This window comes from Harmonia axyridis, chromosome 4 (genome assembly GCF_914767665.1).
Source record: "Harmonia axyridis chromosome 4, icHarAxyr1.1, whole genome shotgun sequence".
NCBI lineage: Eukaryota > Metazoa > Arthropoda > Insecta > Coleoptera > Coccinellidae > Harmonia > Harmonia axyridis.
The window spans coordinates 24,243,747-24,261,043 of record NC_059504.1 but is presented as its reverse complement, the minus strand read 5'-3'; the positions used below and the strand labels follow the sequence as shown (position 1 = coordinate 24,261,043).

Below are 17,297 nucleotides of genomic sequence, written 5' to 3'. Positions count from 1 at the left end.
ATACCATCATCTTTACAATTCGAATATGGAATATTATATTCAATTTTCTATTTTTTTATTGACAAAATCCTAATTCAATTCATATAAATAAGTACCAGTTTTTACTAATGAATAAAATAAAATGTAAATACACCTATTGAAGGATGGAATGAATAATTTGAATTCAACTGTTTCACATCAGTTTCAATATATGTAATTTTCACGAATATTTCAATATTCACCACAATTATTTCGAAATCAGATTAAATGTGACCTGAAGAAGTCACAATGTTGTCGAAATGATTGTTGTAAACGTAACATAAATTTTTATGGAAATTCAATAATAATTTTGTTATATTATGTTCATATTACCAATATGATTTTTTCCGAGAGTAGTTAATCTAGTTTAAGAGCTTACATATGTTTTTGATGAAATTGATGTACAAAATTTAACTAGATGCAACATAAAAAAGATAATTTTCTCATTATCGTAGACTTAATTTTTAAAGTCTTTTTGGTTATTTAAAAAAAGGTTCAAGCATTATATTATGAGAGTTCTTGTTGAAATGCATAAAACATAATAAATATAAAGTTTCCTTCCGTACCTACTAATTTTCAACAGAGACGAAATAATCTAGGCAGCGGTCTGTTTGAGAAAAAAGCACTCGGAAAAATATAATGTTCATCTGAAGAGCTCCTTTCCAATAGAGATGTACTCTTTGCACTAATTTCCTAGAAATGAAATCTTTAAAGATCGTTGAAAATAATTACGTTGGATATTGAAAATGTATTTTTCTCTCCTTATTCAATTTCTATTCCTACATATTTTTTTGTGGACAGTCATAAAACATTGTTTTTTCATAATTTACCTACAACTTTTTTTAAATATTTTCCCTTGTTTCAGGTGAGTGCAACCATCACAAATGATGGAACTTCAAGCGTAAGTTAAAATTGAAATTTGTTGGAGCAATTGAAAAACAAAACTCAAGAATGACATGTTATCACATGAAATAAAACAAAATTCATTTCCTCAATTAGTTATTATATACTATATACAGGGTGAATTATTTGCTCACCGAAAATTGTTGCCATCTGAGAAGTCATGTAATTGTAACAAAAAACATTATGTGAACACTGTGTTCGATTTTAATTATTTGAGGAAATATATCGCTTCAAAAGTTTCATTCATTCTATTGATATGATTTATTGATAACAAAAAAGTTTGTTTAGAAACAAGCGTAAATACATATATCTAAAGGACTTAAACCAAATATAACCTATCAAATAAGAGCGAGGCTCCAGTGGTACGTTGCGTTGCGTCGTTTTGCTGCAACAGATCATCGCATTGTATGCATGACACACCCGTATGTCATTTCATCGCACGCAGTTGCAGCGCAGCGACTGAGTTCAACCTTTGTAATGGATCGGAAAAGAACGTGTTCCTTTGTTACGTCACCGACGAAACAAACGTAGAAACACTAGAAGATTCTGGATAACTGGATGGACAGTTTTTTATACAGGAATATAGAGATTTGTTGTTAGATGAAGATAAATAATTCGCTTATTTCGGAATGAGCTTGGACTGTTTAAATCCTTTGGGGAAAACCGCACTCATCATCCTCCCTTCCGCTTCATCTCTAGAGCATCCATCCGTTGAAAATTCGAGTTCGTCCACGTTTCACCACAGAAACCAAAACAATCGACCATTCCAAATTTTGGAATGTGTGAAGATGGCACCTCGAAATGTGAATTTTGGCCAGAATTTCAGGATAGTTTGTTCATCGTAGATCCACGTTTGTCCAACCCATAATTTCATTCGTCCACCCACAGAAACCGTTCATTCCAAATTACAGGAAGTGTGAAGTTGGTACCCCAAATGCGAATTTTAAGGTCACAATTTCAGCATATATGTTCATCGTAGGTCCATCCAGTAATTTGAAACTATAAAAACGATCATTCGAAATAAGTGAAATTTTGACCTAAAAATTCGCATTGGAGGTGCCAACTTCACACTTCCTGTAATTTCAAATAATCGACTTTTTGTTTCTGTGGTTGGACAAATTTAATTATGGGTTTTAACTATGATGGTTAAACGATCCTGAAATTTTGAACTCAAAATTCGCATTTGGGGATGTAACTATTAGAGGTAGAACATTCATACATAAATTGGAGTGTAAGGTACTGGGTTTTTTTCGAAGGACCATAAGATTTTCCACACTATTTAATGAAGTAAGTCTATATATATATATATATACAATTACACAATTTACACGTCACAAGATTCACTTGACTAGTTAATGAAAACTATGAATCAGTTCCACGTACATATCCAATTACAATTTACCGACTTGGATATTTAACGATGATATTGGTGACTGAGACCGTTGACCGACTGTAGAGTCTTTACTAACTACGTGGCGACAAGGCCAATATTCATCTAACTTGAAATGTGCAAGGTGAACACTATGTCTCAAGGGGCGAGAGCTACGACGAACTATACCTACTATATTGACTATTGAATACATTACCAAACCTGGACACCGATCCACTTTTTGATCGAACCATAGAAAAATGTTAAGAACATAGAAGTGCCACAGATAAAGCGAACATAGATAGCATACCATTATAGCCGTCGTTATGAGGATGACTGCACGCAACGCTCTCATAAAGTGCGCTGAATTGTCTGTAACTAGATTGAGGGGTGAATCATCGGGTAATGGCGGCGCTAAGGCATCAAGAGCTCTGATCAAAACTAAATAGGGGGTTCACATACTCCGAAATTTCGAATGGTAGATTTTTTGGTTTCTATGGGTGGACAAATTAAATTGTTCAGTGGACACACCTAGACCTGCGATGGACAAACAATGCTGAAATTTTGAATTAAAATTTTGGATTTAGGTTGCCGGCTTCAAAGTTTCCGAAATTCCGAATGATCGATTTTTCTGGTTTCTGTGGTTGGACGAATGAAATTATTGGGTGAACAAAAATGGACTAACGTTGGGCAAATGATCTATGTCATTCAAAACACTTTTTTGCAATTTGGGGTTGCTGCTCAGAAAACTAACGAAAAAGGTGCCTTTTCTCATATCTCTCGAACAGTGCCAGGATAAATGACAGAAAAAGGTGGAAAATCCTAGACCTACGATGAACAAACGATCCTGAAATTTTGCTTTTGAAAAACATTAAGATTTAAGTGACGACTTTTGAAGGGACCAGCCTTCAATGATTTTAATGGTTTTCGTTTCACTTGATTTCCGCATAGTTATTTACGGCGCTCTTTGTTTGAGATTTTATTAGAAATTCATCAGCTTGTGGCAGACCAGATGAAAATTCTAAAATAATGGCGTTGATTGGTCAGTTTTTCGTAAAGCGCCACTATAAGGAAGAAAAGAGGCCATTGCCAAGCATGTCGTCAGAATTATCCTAAACGAAATCTAATCAGTGAACATAACAGTATTTCAGACATTTTAAACGCACCGTACCAGTTAGGCCTCCTTTTAAGAACCATTATATCCAAAGCTGAAATATACCTATGTCTATATTTGTGGCAATGAATTTTGTTCTATTTCGAATGAAATATTTGATGATATTCCCATTTATTTCGATCCACCAAAAGTTTCTGACATATCCTTTAAGCTTTTAAGTAAATCATTGAGAAACCGTTGCAAAGGCTACCTATATTAATCATAATTATCAACCTATAAAATTCTTGTTACAATATTTTTTCTGCCTCTAAATTAATTATCGATTCAGGTACAGTTTCATAAAGAACAACCTCATAGTTAAGCAGTTTTCTGCCAAAGTTACCAAACAACGACTATGGAAAGAAGATTATCGATCATTCCGTATTAAAAAGCGATTCCTTTATAAATTGAATGGTTAGTTCATATTATCATCTTCTTCGATGAATTATTCGCATAAATAATTCGGTAAGTTGTTATTCTTCATACTATCTGTAGTGCTTTATATGTGTTTTTTTACCATCAAAACAACATAATTTCTTTGCGGTAAATGGAATTCTTTAATAACGCTGAATATAAAACTGTTTACTGTACAAACTGCATTTGGAGTTCTACACCTGCGAAATCAACAACCAGCCAAACTTGCTGCATTTCAAATGCAAAAATATTTGTTCGAAGTAGGTTATTGGTGGAATATCGAGGGCATCGACTGACTCGGGGAAAATGTAGATGCGGAATCCAAATTCGAATAAACTTTGCTAATGGATGTGTCACATGACACATTCATTCATGTTTTCAACTTCCACCTCTGCAAAAAAAAAGGAACAGTAAAGACAATGGCATAATGTGTTACGTTTGAAAACCTGAATATGAATATTTTGGTTTCAGATTTATAATATGAAAAAATAAATAAGCTTTATTTAGCTTATTCGATAAAAATCGGACCAGTAGAACGGTTGATATTGAAGTTCGTTGAATTCTACACAAGAACAACTGTTTAACAATTCTTTCCAATTATTCTGATATTGATGAATTTCGATGCACTTACATATGTTATATTCAACCCTCCTGAAAAGTTTCTGAAAAACATATTATTTTTTTTATATATTTCACATAGATGACTGTGACTATCGTCTGAAAATCATAGCTATCAGACTAAGTCTGAGTCATAAATGATCTCAAACGATAAGATTCAACTCACTGATGACGGATCATCCGTGCTCAAATTTATTCCGTTCGTTTGGGTCTGTCGTAAACGTAATAACTCTCGGACGAATATACCTAATAACTTGAAATTTTTTAGACGAGGCAGGATTCCAACTGCCGCTCGACAATGCGCTCTAAATGAATTTTCGTTATGAAATGGAAGTGAAACATTTCATGATTTGACCCAGAAAGTTTCAAGAAAAATATCGAAAGAAAAATGCAATATTTCAGTCTCAACAACCCACTTCAGATTTTGCTTGTAGATCCGAAATAATAATAACTCCAAGCTCTGCGAAATTTCATTTTGATATCATTTTCAATACGATAATACATTAATACAGAATATCGAAAGAAATAACCCAACAGATCCTACTAGGTTGAAAATCAGTTCAATCATGAAAAGTAAACACTCGGAAGTACATGCAGAATTTCGAGAGGACCGTACCAATAGGCACATGAACGTTGATATAACGTTGTAAAATGGTTGGATAATCAATCGTTCATTATCATTAAAAATGTCATGGAAAATAACGTTTTTACTAGAAGTTCTATACCAATGTTGAACGTTATTTTTTAACCATCAAATACGGTTTTATCGTGATATCAACAGGAAAGTTGATCAAACACTTAAATATATAAATAATTGTATACACATTTGAGTATTTTACATAACAAAAAATAGGAACGCATGAATTATTCTGTTTATATGTATATTCTGAATATTCCGAATATAATGTTTGGCGAGACGTACTCGACTCAAGCTAAGTATGAGTGGGTATTGCTTTATGCCTTCCTGAGATCACTGACAGAATCCTTAGTTTGGTTTTCAGTGATCTCTGCCAAATACACCTTCCATTTTCATAGCGGAGGACTTTGCATGAAGAGAATAAACTTAGAGCTTACAGCAAGCAGTGTTCGTAAGCGGTGACCAATTCACGTTCTAACGTGTATTCTAGCGTGAACTGACAATTTCAGCGTGTTATGGGTGACTTCGCTGGACTAGCAAAGATTCACTAAAATTCCATAATAATGCAGTAAACAACCGCTTAAGTAAATGTGTCAATGTTTGGACATCACAAATGAATAAACTTAGAGCTAACAGCAAGCAGTTTTCGCAAGCGGTGACCAATTCACGTTCTAACGTGTATTCGAGCGTGAACTGACAATTTCAGCGTGCTATGGGTGACTTCGCTGGACTAGCAAAGATTCAATTCAATAATAATGCAGTAAACAACCGCTTAAGTGAATGTGTCAATATTTGGACATCACAAATGAATAATCCACGACCTCACCACGCTCGGCAATGCTTGGGTTCAGTATTTTAACGTGAACTGACAATTTCAGCGTGTTATGGGTGACTTTGCTGGATTAGCAAATATATACTACAAATGTAATAATAATGCTGTAAACAACCGCTCAAGTGAATGTGTCAATGTTTGGACATAACAAATGAATAATCCACGACCTTACCACGCTCGGCACTGCTTGACTTTGGTGTTCTAACGTGAACTGACAATTTCAGTGTGTTATGGGTGACTTTGCTGGACTATCAAATATTTACTACAAATGTAATAATACTGCAGTAAACAACCGCATAAGTGAATGTGTCAATGTTTGGTCATCACGAATCCTTGTCCTTCTAGGTTACTCAAAATAGCTCCCTGTATTGAAAATTCTAATTTTGTATAAAGTGGTTCACGTAAGCAGGTGACTGGATTTTGTGATTAATCCGTTGAGCAAAATCAAAAAGTGACGCATGGATATTTTCCACGTGCTATAAGAATATTTAATCGAAAAAACCATCAACACATGTATGAAAAGTCATTAAGGAAAAGCCGTTTTTTTTTTTCGAAAAACAGGTCATCCCAAAAAACAATTTTTTTTTTAAATTCCGACCGGATTCAGTTGCTCTCGTTCGAGCCATATTAATTTATAACCTAATAACTAATAATAATATTTTGATGTCCTGACGCGTTTTTAACTTTTTGCACAGTACCTTTTTACGCAAATCTGCGTTAGGTTGATAAGAAGACACTCATTTGTCGAATGCGCCTGTTTAATCTACTTTAGTATTCTTTCTTTGCATCGGAAGCATTGTTATTGCTCTATCCATGCAAAAAAGAATATCTGCATATTCAGCATGAGTAAACGTAGACATAATTACTTACATTCCAATGGTTGTTCATAAAAAATCTGCTGAAACGCAAATAGTGATTGTATTGTTAAAAAAAAAATGGAGGAAATAATGGAGTAAAGTGGGAAATCTGCTAAAACTCACAAAAAATCGAATATCTCTTGAAATGTTGATTCTTGGTTATCAACTACTGAGGCTTAAACGACAACAAATGAGTCATAATAATACGTCCTCCAAGATTCACGTCCAATTTGAAAACACCCTGTATGCAACTTGAAATTGAAAGTATTGCGTAATTTTTTTTCGATATCCTTCTTTAATTCTTCTTGTTTCTGGTTACGGAATCCATATGAAATTATCATTTCACGTCTAAAAACTCATCTTATTGAAGTTCCAAAATTAACAGAAAAACTAAATTTCGAACGGACACATTTACACGGACTATTTATCATCAGAGAAGGCTATTTTTCGCATCGAAAATGTGTCTTCTACCAATGTACTAGAAGATTTTACACTTAAAGCCTATGAAAACTCTATTATCTTGTGTGGAGACTTCAACAGAAACACTGTAGAGTACACCAATCCCAGTATGAAGTAATTATCCATTTATAGATTTGTGGCAACCCTTATTATAATCACTGTCAAGGGTTGAATCACATCTAGGTAAAAATCCATCAATTGTTCCAGCATTCAAAATGATGTATATGTTACTAGCATTCTATACAACGTCTAGGCATTGTATAGAATACCTGAAAAGGTCAGGCAATGTATGAAATATTATTCATTTCATACATTGTCTAGTCTAGGCATTCTATAGAATGCCCAATAGGTAATGTGTGTAAGGTTAGATCGCATTTGACGTTGACGATTTTAAGAGTGCAGGCATTATACGTCACGCAATCATTATTCTTCGAGAATTGTTTTTTTTAGTTTTTGTTAGTTTTATTGATTTCCTAAAAATTCTGAAATCAAATGAAATAATGTTAATCAATCCAGAAGGACATTTATTCAATTATATACCTATTAGTAAAAAAATAGTTCATTTCAGATGAAAAGCAAATATTAAACATTTCAACTAGGATCTGAGAACTTAAAATTCAAGGAAAAATTTCGAGTGCAGTTGTTTTCTAATTTGAATGCTGTTTATAATTGGGATTTTCACATTTCTCTTTAACTTTCCCTCAAAAAAAAAGAAAAGAAATACTGTTTCAATCATTAAAGAACTTCAATAACATATAACAAAACATAATAGTAGGTACCTACATACCAATTGAGATAAGATAATGGATTCACACCTGAATCATTTCATTTCACACATGTTAGGTAGACCAGCAGACATTTTTATCGATGCCTAGGATAAACGCATTTGTATTATTATCCATACATTGCCTAGAAGACCTAGGCATTCTATACATCGCCTAAGCATTGTATAGAATGCCTGAATTATACACAATGTCGGAAACATATACATTTTTGAAAATTATCCCTTCACCCTTGAATGCACCTGGCAAACCTTTAGAGTTGCTTTCTAGACTCCACTATCGAATCTGACATTTTCAAACATTCAAATTTCATCCAGATAAATTAATCTCACATTTAGGCATGTATTCGTAATTTATTTATCATACATAGTGAGTTTCAAGTATGGAACGCCTCAATTATCTCGGAAATGGATCCTACGATTTGAATGGATTTTGTTGTGCAGATGTTGTGATATGGCCGATATTATAGTGGTATTTACATTGTCAATTGTCATTATCATTTACATGTCAGATCTTTACTTGTTCCGGAATAGTGATGAACTCTGTTATTTCGAATGGATCACCCTGTCAATTTTCCGCTTTTTCAAATTCTCAAGAAATACTGAATATCTTTCTACCCAAGTCTCAAATGATCATCTTTATCAAATTCGTGAAACATCGCAGAAGAAAATCTTTCATTTCATTTTGATATTCATATTTTTGACTCAAGAGAACTTTTTAAGAATCTTTTCTGTCCCTGGAAAGCGTCATAAATTATGAGTTTCCAAGCGCATTAAAATATCCATATTCGATCTATAAAATGAATTTTCCTTCGGGACTCGAGTCTTGATATAATTTCAAAAGTTTTCGCGTCTTCCACCATTCATATAATAATGATATGTCGGAAAGTTCACATAATCAGATAAATCCATGTTCAGGGAAAAGAAGATTGGTGAACAGACAAAAAAATATTCTGAATCAAATTGTAGACATATGGTGAAACAGTAGAAACCGTATATCCCTAAATTAAAATCGACTTGGAGGGATGAAAGAAGACGAACAGAATACAAATATTTTTTCTTATTTTTCAATTCAACAAAACGGATTTCCTTGTGATTTTCAGTCTCATTTTGTAAGTTGTAAAATCAGTATGTATCAACATATATGCTTCATTGAAATGAAGTTGAAGAGGGGAAGGTTGAAGAAATCGCCAACAAATTTACCAAAAACTGGTATATGCACTTTTTTCATCTTCTGAAAAAATGGTATAAAAAGCATATTATACTTGATATATTTCCTCTTTATGATCTCGTTTGGAGAATAAAGATTATTCTGAAATATTCAAAGCTACATTGAGCTCGCAAGGACTTGAACCGTGAACCACGTAAAAAGCTGTCATTAAATCTTTCTTCCACTTTCATATTTTTTTAATGAATGAGAATCATGTAACCACCCAAGTATAAACAAAACAAAAGAGCAACCACAAAGGACAAAATATACAACGATGTATGAGCGGAACATGTCAACGAATGAAACCATAAAATGTAGTATAAATAGCAAAATAAAGATACTAAGAACAAGGAAAACAAGGATCAATGAGCAGGTAGTAGCACATAAAAGTAGCGATAACATCTTGAACAGGGTTTTTGTTCAAATTTAAGTTTGCGTGCATATATCGATTATCGATATTCCATCTTGAACCTTAAATTTGAACAAAAACTACATCACTATGATTACTTTTATGTGCTGCCTACCTATTTTTTGGGCCCTGTTTAGCCTATTTTTAGAATATTTATGCTTTTTTATGACAACATTTTATGTTTTTCCGCTTATACATCGTTGCATATTTGGTCATTTGGTGTTGTTATTTTGTTTTGTTTATACTCGGCTGGTTACACGATTCTCAGTTTGATTAGATTCTTCACGTATGTTATGTTTCCTTCGTGCTTGTGCCTTTAGCTTTCTTAGAGGTATAGAAGTTAGCTGTTTGGCCGAATATCAAAATTACTTGAAGTGCAAGCCATTTCTTATTATTTTTATCAATATTCAAATACCGAGCCAAAATATCCTCGATATCAAATAATTGCTAAATACCTCTTATACCAGAGGTTAATCTCACAATAAATATATTAATTAATTCATTATAGATGAACCGAAATCCTTTTAGTTCTCCAATCATTAATTTTGCATTTTTACTGGAAAAAATTATAGATAGAAATGTTTTATATGAAAATAATCAGCAGAGCTGCATGTTGGATGAGGAGGATTTTACATTTTACGAATGTGATATAAAGTAGTTAGATGAAGAAAGTGGAGATACTAAGAATGTGTGATGATCGTTATATTTAAATATAACCGCCATTATCATCATAACCGCCAAGTTATAGGCGCCCTCTCCCAGGGTTTTGTGTTTCGTCCCGAGATCGCTGGTGGAGTCTTCAGTTGGGCTATTCAGCGATCTCTGCCCAAGACACACCTTCTCACACCATCGTTGAGAAGTGACTGTGTTGCAATGCGACGACCCCTTCAAATCTGCCGGGGCCGATGTATTGTGGCGCATACAGCCATAGCGCCATCTGTGAGCAGACACAGTCACTACAAAATAAAATATGCCGTAGTAAACCTCCTTTTCTAAGACCCTAGAGGATTGAATATTCGTTTTCAAAATTTATTTATTGACAATCTGGATATTCTTTCACATTAAGACCACTGATTTTGATGTGCCATTTTATATGTTTGTTTTGTTCGATTTTAACATTGTAGAAAATCTGTCCTAATTCATTTTCCTGGTTTTTTCAGACAAGTGGAAATGAAACACAACCTCCAATTCTTGAACGAGTAAGTCGCAGTCCAAATTCCTCTTAGTTATTTCGACCGAAAGTGCGACAATTACACTGAAAAAAATTAATAAATCTCGATATAAAACCAAAAATTCACATGAAGTTTCAGCATTCATGGTGAAAACGAAAGAAATTCTGATCATTATTTCCATGCTGGATAAAAGAACGATAGGAAAACAATTCTCTGTAAGTTGAGCTTCTTGAATTCAATTTTTTTCTATATTCCTACTGATTTTAGGTCGAACACTAGGACCAAGTTTTTTCTGAAATCGCGTGTATTGTTTTTCAATCCTTACCTAGAAAGTATTAAAAAATCCACAAGGAATCAAGTGTGTCGACACATCAAAACTAAACGAACATTGTGTACTAGACGGTGAGTCTAATCTTTAAGGTGGACATTTTTTTTTCGAAATTTTAGTAGTTTGAAAGAGCGCACTTCCGGTTGAAATTAGTTAGAACTATTTTCGTATACATCTTCGATATTGTATATATATTCCTCAATTTTTTTTTTTTTTGAGGATGATTAACAAAATTCAATTGTATAAAGTTATAATGTAATATAAAATCTTCATCATCAGCCTCATATTGAGTTTTAACACATAAAATGTTTGATATATCCTGTAGATTTGAACTGGCTTTTACTTATTTATGTAATAGTAGTGAAATGGAAAGGGTGTATCTGCATATTGAACATCACTATTACTCCAATTATTGATAATTATTTAGGGTTGATTTATTATTTTAAGAATTCGAAATCTAATTATAAGGTATTTATGGATTCATCAAAACACTGAAGGTTCTTCTGTGATCTCAGGGTCCTCTCCACATAGCGCAAATCTGCAGTGGTTCAGTTGAATTAATTGGTCGTAATATTCCAGACCCATACTTGATTGGAGCATATCAAGAATATGGACAAAAAATCCATCCGAGTTTTATACATCGAAAAATTACTGTACTGTATATTATATCTAAAAGGAGTATTGCCGTAAATTCTCTCGGCAAAACAGGCCATTTAATTCAAACAACCATTGGTTATGAACTTATATATTTCCGTGCTGAAATTGGCTCTTTCATTAGGATGCTAAAACAGTTTTTCTTTTAAATAACGTCACGTGAAACATTCTTAATTATTTTCCAAAACGAAGGTTAAAGCTTGAAGAAGTCTGTGATGCCAACATTTCGAAAATTCAGTTACTTACATTTAACCAAGTGGCGCAAAAAATATCAAGACAGTTACAGGGATTTATTTCATCCTCTTCTTACAAGTTCTGAAGGAAAGAAGCGGACACTGTTGTATTCAAAGCTAGCATATTACATGATGAAAACTTTGAATTCGAATATTTATTCCAAATTGAAGTTAACTATCTTTTAAAGGCAAGGTGGCTATGAGAAGAAAATATGAAAAAAATTAACTTCAATATCCTATATTTCGTAAACGAAGCGTTTACTTCGTATAAGTAGGTACATTAAAAAACAACGTTGATGTGGATGATAAAAACATAAATTGATTCTCACTTGAGGAGGTTTTTATGTAGACTCACTGAGAGAGATGTTGAAAATAATTCGTATGACTCTCTTTTGGGATTTTTGGGCGATTAACAATCTTTCATTCTGTACGGAGTTGCCAAAATTGAATGAGAGGTGGCAGTATATTAAGCCATAATAAACAGATATCACTGTCGATTACGACATGGATGCTTGATACGAGTAATAGCAGGAAGTACATATAATTTTTTTTACAAAGAGCATCAATGTTGCTGCTCCCGTCTAAGATGGTGGTCGACAAGAATCCTAAAAACTTCTGAATTTTATGTTTGAATACTGCAGTTTATAATCAGAAAGTGAACCATTATTTCTGAATTTTGAAATTAGAACTTCTATCGTTATTACTGTAAGTAGATAGAGAAGCTCAGAATTTCATTATCTCCATTGATTATTATTTATCAAGTAAGAGCCCGTGGATGCTTGATTCGCGTCAAAGTAAACTTTCAGTATTACCCCCGGTTTTACCTATTATTTGTCGAAACTTATTTATCCCACTACATAAGGTGACACGTTAAGGGCCAATTGCACCATTCAAAAAATAAACGCTGTTTACCTAATCAATGTTTAGTACAAATCGATGATTATAATTTCTACCGATTGCACCGTTCGATAATAATCGATGTTTAGTTAAACATGAGATATGTTTGGCAACATTTCAAAATATCGACGGTGATCATAGAAAAAACAGGAATTTCAATTTTCTAGTATAATGTTCTGTGTTCTTGTTGTGACAAAGTTAGGATAAATTACAAATTATTATTATAAATTGTATTTGAATGATAATTCACGATCTGAATCTGAATCCATATTTCAATTTTGAAATTCCTCACTAAACCAAACACAGAAACATACAATGTGACACCATCAGGTTATGTCCATAATGACATAATGTTTATGGTTATTTAATAAGTCATATGTTTCGACGTTTTGAGTTGCGCAGAACCATAAACCTAATGTCAAATTGATATTATTTCTATGCGCAGAACCCTGTTTGAAACTAATCGGGAAAATAAACGTCCAAATTTTCCTGTTTAGTGTAATCGGTGATTAGGCCACATTAAACGTCATTTGGCAGATGGTGCAAGAGAAATCAGAAAGTAATCAATGTTTAAATTTTTAATCAACGATTAGGCAAATGGTGCAACTGGCCCTAACACTGACGATTTGGTTTACAAAGTAAATATTGAGTTGTTATTATTACAGTACTCAAAGATACATTGAAAAAGGTTTCTGCCCGAAACGTATATAGGTACTTATATTTTTGACTGTGATGAGATCACAATAAAATATTAGTGAAGGACCATCCCTAACAATTAAATACCTAACAGATCAGAGTATTACCTATTATACTAAAAGTTTTTATATGCTGATGTGTATGAAACTGAGACCCAATAACATGTCGTATAAGTATAAAAGCTGAAATTTACTAGGACAACTAAGATGACAATTCTTGCCAGAACCCACCACCAAGATATTTCTAGGTTACTTACACTATAATTGCATACAGAAACTTCCAGCTTTTACAATACGACGGAATTCCAAGGATTTTTAGGCCCTTATTGAATAAGATCATAAAAGATTTAATCGTTCGTCATATAAAACTACTCCTTACAATGAAATAAGATAATGAAATATACCATAAAATTGACGGTATACAGGGTGGCCACTTTTTTAATGGGATTGTATTGGTAACTTTTGAACCATAAGAGTTAGAAGGTCGGTCAAATGGAGAAAAAGTTGCATGCACAGAAGCATTATCAAGCAGTTCAAACAAATCGAGATTATCAGGGCCGGTTATTGAGATATCATAAGAAAAGTAAATTATGTCATTTTGATTTTTCTTTTTTTCCCACTTTATTTCAAATATTATGAAAAAATGTTACAGGAATTTTTTATTCGACAGTAAATTATCCTCAATTTGACGTAATCTGATTTCGTATCCAACGTTTCATACTCTCCTAGCCACCCTCAACCTCATTTTTTTCAATACGGACCTGCATATTTTATGACATTTTTCGAAATAACTTTTAACGCTGAATTCAACGATATATCATACAATGTCATTCAAAGTTGATTTTCAGGTGATTTTGACCCTTATCCAATTTTCTTTGGGTCGGATCTGTATTACCTTCATTAAGTTTAATTAACAACATGCAATATGCAATAAATTTCGATAAGAAAATCAACTTACCCATCTTGAACTAAATGGAACATATTAGAATCAAAGCAAGAAACCAGTATACTGGTTTCTTGGTTCTTCTTTTATAATAATCATTTAAATATTTCAATATTTCAATTCATAATAATTAAACGAAAGTATCATTCAATGAAAGAAAAATCAAATGATTCTTCGAAAGTAAATGAAAATTAATGAAGTAAGTGTTTGATATGTCCACCATTTTGTAAAAAGCACTTTACGGTTCTGGAACCCATACTTCTTATACATTTGCTTGTTTGGTCTTCTTCAATACCTTCCAAAACATTCTCAATTTTCTCGCGAGGTATCACTATTGTTGTATTCGTCATTTGGTTCGTTGAAGCTAATTACAGAATCGAACTTTATTTTGAGATCACTACGATATAATTTTTGCAAGGCTTGGTATTCAAATTTAAAATCATTGTATTCACGTCTCTTGGCTATTTTATTGACAGCAGTTTTTGAAAAATTTCATTCACTGGCCACAGTTCTCGATTTTTTTTCTGGGTTCGATTAAATTTGGATCAGAACATTGATATCTGATTACGTCAAATGGATGATAATTTACTGTCGAATAAAAAATTCCTGTACCATTTTTTGATAATATTTGAAATGAAGTGGGAAAAAAAGAAAAACCAAAATGACCTAATTTACTTTTCTTATGATATCTCAATAACCGGCCCTGATAATCTCGATTTGGTTGAACTGCTTGATAATACTTCTATGCATGCAACTTTTTCTCCATTTGACCGACCTTCTAACTCTCATGGTTTAAAAGTTACCAATACAATCCCATTAAAAAAGTGGCCACCCTGCATAATTTTCTGTGCAGACTGCAGTTTTCTATTTTTAAGTATAGTTTTTTTATAGTTATATATAAAACAACTGCACTCGAATGAGCTTCCTCAGCCACCAAACTGCTATCAAAATTATCTTTCCCAATTTTCAGCGCCTTTAGTGCTGGACGATACTCTGGGGAAATATAAATGGAATAGAATATCCCTTTTCCACAATACTAAATCCCAAGGGTGAATTTCTCGAAGATTAAACATGTCTCTTGAATTGCTATTATATCAAATTGATTATCGCCTCTCAGAAAAATGGAGAGCAGTAGATATGAAATCGAAAATTGCCTCTCTGTTCATTATTGCCAATATTGACTTATTATCTTGACATACCTTATATGTTTTGGTATTGATCGGGAAAAAAGATCGAGAAGCATTGACGTAATTTCAGCTTTTGCGAGCTTGTTCATTCAAAAAGTGACTAATACTGTAACGTTAGACACAAAAAACACTGTAACACACAATTCCCGATAATTTTTTCAAAGAAACATAAAAATTCAGGAAAATTTTTCTTCTCTTGAAAAGTATTTTCAACAAAGCTGATAATTAACAAATAAAACGGCTGATAATTGGAAAAAATTGATGAAAAGAAAAATAAGTACAATATTTAGTACAATTTCCAATAGCGTAAGTAATAATATCATACGATATATTAACTATTTATCTGGTTAATTTATCAGCAATAGGAAACTGCCATCAACATAACCATTGTCAGACAGAAGGTCTCCACGACCCAACGTAGGAATCATAATCGAAAGCAACCCAAGGAGAATGTGTGTCATCAAGGGAGAATAGCGATTAGGGCTGTGTCGATCACGATCGATCGAATCACTTTGATTCGCTTATAACCTATACAAGAACGATCGGGTCACGGATCTCAAAATGATTCGATCATCTGACCGACTCGATGATATTCGAATATGCTTCGAGATTTATGGTAGATTTCTATAGTTTCAGAAACCCATCGAAAGTTGTGGTATTTATCTGATAGATGGCACTCATATCAGTCAAAGTGACCCAGTGCTTCTCCAAAAGTCCGAATAGCTCATGCTGAATGAAATGATCGAGTCGGTCGTGATTGGTCGATGGAGATCGAGAAGCGAGAGCGAGCTTTGAGATCGAATTTCATATGGATCAGTTGCACCCTCGGTTGCACCGTATGACCATAACCTACGACCTGCGAACTGATCGTCTGCGTTCAATATTTTTCGTGTATTCGAAATTTGATATATTTGATTTTAACGGAACATTATCAATTAATATAATTAATAAAAAAAAATATCTTTTTTTCAAGAAATCCCTCGAAATTTCATATTTTGATAGTCCAGTGACTGTTTTATTTTTTATTCCTTCTTTACTACAATCAAAAAATTGGCAACTTTCTGTCCATTCTCTTCATAATAATGTATGTTTTGGATATATTTGGTTCATTTTGTCTTGGAATTCAATTCTAATTCTAAAAATGACAAAATCAAAAACCAACCAAAAAAAATTTCAAAATAACTAAAACTGTACAAATTGAGCAAACGAATAACAAATTGAATAACTAAATTAACAAAGGACAGACGTACGTTTCGGAATTTTTTTATTTCATAATACAATTTTTCCTCATCACTACCTTAAAGTTCAACAAAATTACTAAATTTACAAACTCACCTCTTGAATTTACTTCACAACAATTGCAATTGAGAAAATTCAAGACTCGAACTAAGGTAAACTAGTAAGGGAAAGGATTCACAATGAAAAAATCCGGTATTAATAGACTCCTTTCTAGTTTTTTTTTTAAATAAAAATGTAAGAAATTTTTAAAGTAATTTCAATTGTAAATGTCGATTTGTCTATTTAGTTC

General features: G+C 32.9%; 1 protein-coding gene across 6 annotated transcripts in view; it reads left to right on the top strand.

Moving 5' to 3' along the window:
- LOC123678795 (growth factor receptor-bound protein 10-like) overlaps positions 1-17,297 on the top strand; it is a 453,358-nt gene that overhangs the window by 354,110 nt on the left and 81,951 nt on the right. For 4 of the 6 annotated variants that reach the window (XR_006747290.1, XM_045616020.1, XM_045616021.1 and 1 more), the window contains 2 exons: positions 884-919; positions 10,821-10,859. Coding sequence is in view for 3 of the 6 variants with exons in the window: in XM_045616020.1 (XP_045471976.1) it covers positions 884-919; positions 10,821-10,859 (75 nt within the window). In the remaining 3 variants the exon portion in view is untranslated. Of the gene's footprint in view, positions 1-883; positions 920-3,732; positions 3,909-10,820; positions 10,918-17,297 lie in introns of those variants that run through there. The other 2 variants (XR_006747292.1, XR_006747291.1) reach the window with 1 other exon arrangement.